This window comes from Tupaia chinensis, unplaced genomic scaffold, assembly GCF_000334495.1.
Source record: "Tupaia chinensis unplaced genomic scaffold, TupChi_1.0 Scaffold000671_1, whole genome shotgun sequence".
Taxonomy (NCBI): Eukaryota; Metazoa; Chordata; class Mammalia; order Scandentia; family Tupaiidae; genus Tupaia; species Tupaia belangeri.
The window spans coordinates 4,955,756-4,959,851 of record NW_006160193.1 but is presented as its reverse complement, the minus strand read 5'-3'; the positions used below and the strand labels follow the sequence as shown (position 1 = coordinate 4,959,851).

General features: G+C 38.0%; 1 protein-coding gene across 1 annotated transcript; it reads left to right on the top strand.

Moving 5' to 3' along the window:
* The first annotated feature begins 2,978 nt into the window (after positions 1-2,978).
* Positions 2,979-3,742, top strand: LOC102502320 (lysine-rich nucleolar protein 1-like). Its single transcript, XM_027776374.1, is given in 2 exon segments — positions 2,979-3,297; positions 3,300-3,742. Coding segments are annotated over 2 exon segments (762 nt in total).
* Positions 3,743-4,096: the final 354 nt, after the last annotated feature.

The following is a 4,096-nucleotide window of genomic DNA, read 5'->3' as shown; positions in this document are numbered from 1 at the left end:
GTTCGAAATAATAATTTTAAGAGAGCTTAATGAAGAAAAGGAGAACACACATAAAGAAGTCAATGAAATTATAAAGACAATTCAAGAACAGAATTCAGCAAAGAGAAAGAAATTATACCCAAAAATCAAACAGAAACTCTCTAACTGAAATACTTCATAAATAAAAGTAAAAGTACAACACAGAACTTCGGCAGCAGATTAGATCAATCAGAAAAAGAATCCTAAACCTGTAAGATAATTTTTTTTTAGATCACCTAGTTAGGGGGAAAAAAAATAAAGAATGTGGATATCCTATGGGACCTATGAGATGCCATCATGAAAATAAGCATTCACATCATGGGATTTCCAGGAGAAGAGACAAAGATAAAAACAGAAAGCTAATTTAATAATATAATAGCTAGGACCAGATGGTGGTGCGGCAGTAAAAGGTAATGCTCTGTGAGGCAATCTCACATGGCAATGTTTCCAGTTCAAATCCAGAGAAGTCCCTAAGTACCTCCCTGAGTACACTGTCACATGTTTGCCCACAGTCTGGGGCTGACTGAAAGCCAGGGGTGGATCATGGCATAGAGCTCCTGTTGCAAGTGTGGTTTCTCTCTCTTTCACTCTCTTTAGTGACACTCTCACTTATGAAAGAAGTAAATGAATAAATAAGTATTGGAGGCAATATGAAATCTAGATAAAAGCTCAAAGATCTCCCAACAGATTTAACCCACAGAGAGACTCGCCATGACATATACTCAAAATGTCAAAAGTCGAAATTTTTAAAGCAGCAAGAGAAAGCAACAAGCTACATATAAGGAATTCTCACCAGAATAACAGTAGATTTATCGCCAGGAATAATGAAAGCCCAAAGAAAATGGGATAATATATTCAAAAATGCTAGAAGAAAAAACTATCCAATAATAGTATATCCAGCAATCTTATTCTTCAGAACAGAAAGAGAAATAGTTTTTCTTAGATAAGCAAAATCAAGAAAATTCACTATTACTAGTCACAGTCTTACAAGGAATACTTCAAGGTGTTCTACATTTGGGATCAAAGGGTAACAATCATCATCAAAACACATGAAAATACAAAATACCCTAGTAGACTAGGTACACAAATAGGAAATAGAAAGAATTAAAAACATCATTATAGGGCCAGCAGGTGATGTGGTGGTTAAGGCGCTGGACTCCCACATGGCCTACCACAGTTCACTGTCTGCTGAGTGCACATGCCCTATAGCAAATTCAAAATAATAATAAAATAAATCATCCTTTAAATAAAGTAGCAAAACACCTAAAGGACACAAAAAATAGAAAGTTATTTGCTGATGATAACATGTATGATAATGTCTTTAACTGGACTAATATACAGTATATTCATATTGGGAAAATCTATTTTACAAGCTGTAATTATATAGAGAGATTGAATGTATAAAATAAATAATAAAAAAAAGGCAACAAAAAATCTTATCACTATAAAAGAATCACCATACCGCAAAGATAGACAATGAAAGTGGAAGAAAGAAACAAAGAATACACAAGACAACCAGAAAAATCTAACAAAATGACAGGAGTAAGTTCTAGCCTATCTATAAGAACCCAAAATGAAAACAGATTAAACTCGCTACTTAAAAGATACAGACTAGCTGAATGGATTAAAAACAAAAAAAATCCAACTATTGGGACCAGCAGTTAGTGTAATGGCTATGTCGCTGGACTCCCATGTAGTCGACCACGGTTCGTGTCCCAGACCTGATGGCTTAAAACTCACACCGGGTGCTTGTGCATGCATGCCCAAGATCCCGAGAGGAGAACGGAGGAGAACGGATTGCAGCCTGGCCATCCCCCCTGGGGGGTGATTTCTTGCTTTCTGTCTCTCTGTCTCTCTCTGTCTATCTGGTGAGCGCAAAAACCTCTCCCCCCCAAAAAAAAAATCCATTTGTTTACTGCTATAACACACTCACTTAACCTGTAAAGGCACACATAAACAGCAAGCAAGAGGATGAATAAAAGCTTTTCTATGCAAATGGAAGCCAAAAGCAAGAAAGATTAGCCATATTGATATCAGGTAAAACAGACTTCAGTTCAAAAAGTGTAAAAAGAGACAAAGGCAATCATTATATAATGATGAAATGATCAATCCAGCAATAAGACATTGTAAGGATAAATATATGTATACCCAACACAGGAGTATCTATAAACTAAATTTTACTATTGGGTTGTTGGAAAAGTCATGATGTGTTTTTCTATTCAAAAATGCATCACAACTTTCTTGTCAAACCAATAGAACTAGAGTGAGAGCGATAAGGTCCAATACGATAGCAGTTAGAGACTTTTAACACATGCTCAGCATTGGACACTTCATTTGGATAGAAAGTAAACAAAGAAACATTGAACTTAAGCTGCAGCATAAACCAAACGAGCATAGCAGACATCTACAGAACATCCCATCCAGCAGACACAAAACACACATTCTTCTCATCAACACATGGATCATTCTCCAGAATAGTTCATATGTTATGCCACAAACAAATCTCAAAAATTTTAAAAAATATATTGCATATCAAATATCTTTTCTGACCACAAGAGAATGAAACTATAAATCATTAAAAAGAAGAGCGCTAGAAACCACACAGATACACGAAAGCTTAAAAAAATGCTCCTGAATAACCACTGATTTAAAGAAGAAGTAAAAATGAAAATTAAAAAGTCTCTGAAGCAATTGGAAATAAAAATACAACATATCAAAACCTATGGGAAGTTTAAGCACTAAGCAAAGCAAAGTGCTAAGAGGGAAGTTTATAGCACTAAGTACCAACATCAAAAAAAAGAAGAAGAAGAAAGAAAAACTTCAATTAAATAACCTAAAAATCCACCTCAAGGAACTAGAAAAACAATTTAAAAATGAATCCTAAAATAAGCAGAGAAAAGAAAGAATAAAGATCAGAGGAAGGGCTTTCACATGGAGGAGAGGAAGTCTGGCCTGCAGGAATGATCACCAAGACCCAAAAAGTAGACCTGAGCCTTGGGCTCCCAGAAAAGAAAAAGAAGAAGGTGGCTAAAGAACCAGAGACTCAATACTCAGTTTTACACAACGATAATTATTTCTCTGACAGTTCTCCTGTAAGAACCACATCCTTCTCTAAGAATGTGGTCCACAGACAGGCATTTGAGATGCTTCTAATGAAGAAAAAGAAGAAGAAGAAGGGCCACAGCACCTTTAGTGAGGAGCTCCCAGAATTTGAGACCCAATTGCGTACCCTACGGGCAGACAAGTCACTCAGTCCCAGGAAGCAGTCCCTTGGTCACTCTGAGGTACACTCCGGGAGAAGAGGACAAAGAGGAAGTCCTTGTTAACTCTCGCTGTGTCCCATGGCTCAGGGATGAAGACCTCCACAGACTGCAGACCAAGTGAGGAGGTGACCAGAGTTGCAAGAAGCTCAAAAAACACAAGAAGGGAAAAAAAGGCCAAGGATGGTGCAGCCTTCTCTGTCAGGGACCCTTGGTCCCGTGAGGCTGAGGATGCGCTGTACAGTTGCTCCAAGGAGAAGGAGGGTGAGGAGCAGACAGCATGGGGGCAGAAACAAAAGCAGGGGATCCCCAGGAAATACAACAGGAAGATGAAGAAGAAAATCCACCAGGAAGGAGACACTGCCCAGTGCCACTCAAAACGCTTCATGTCCATGGAGAGCAGCCCTAGGAAATTTAGCAAAAAGAAGCTGGTCAAGGTTGGGCTCCAGAGTACATCCCAATAGAAGATGGCCCAAAGGTCTTGGCCAAGAAGAAAATAAAGTTCAAGGAAGAAGAAGAAGAAGAAGAAGAAGAAGAAGAAGAAGAAGAAGAAGAAGAAGAAGAAGAAGAAGAAAAGAGAAGAGAAGAGAAGAGAAGAGAAGAGAAGAGAAGAGAAGAGAAGAGAAGAGAAGAGAAGAAGAAGAAGAGAAAGAGAAGAGAAGAGAAGAGAAGAGAAGAGAAGAGAAGAGAAGAGAAGAGAAGAGAAGAGAAGAGAAGAGAAGAGAAGAGAAGAGAAGAGAAGAGAAGAGAAGAGAAGAGAAGAGAAGAGAAGAGAAGAGAAGAGAAGAGAAGAGAAGGAAGAGAAGAGAAGAGAAGAG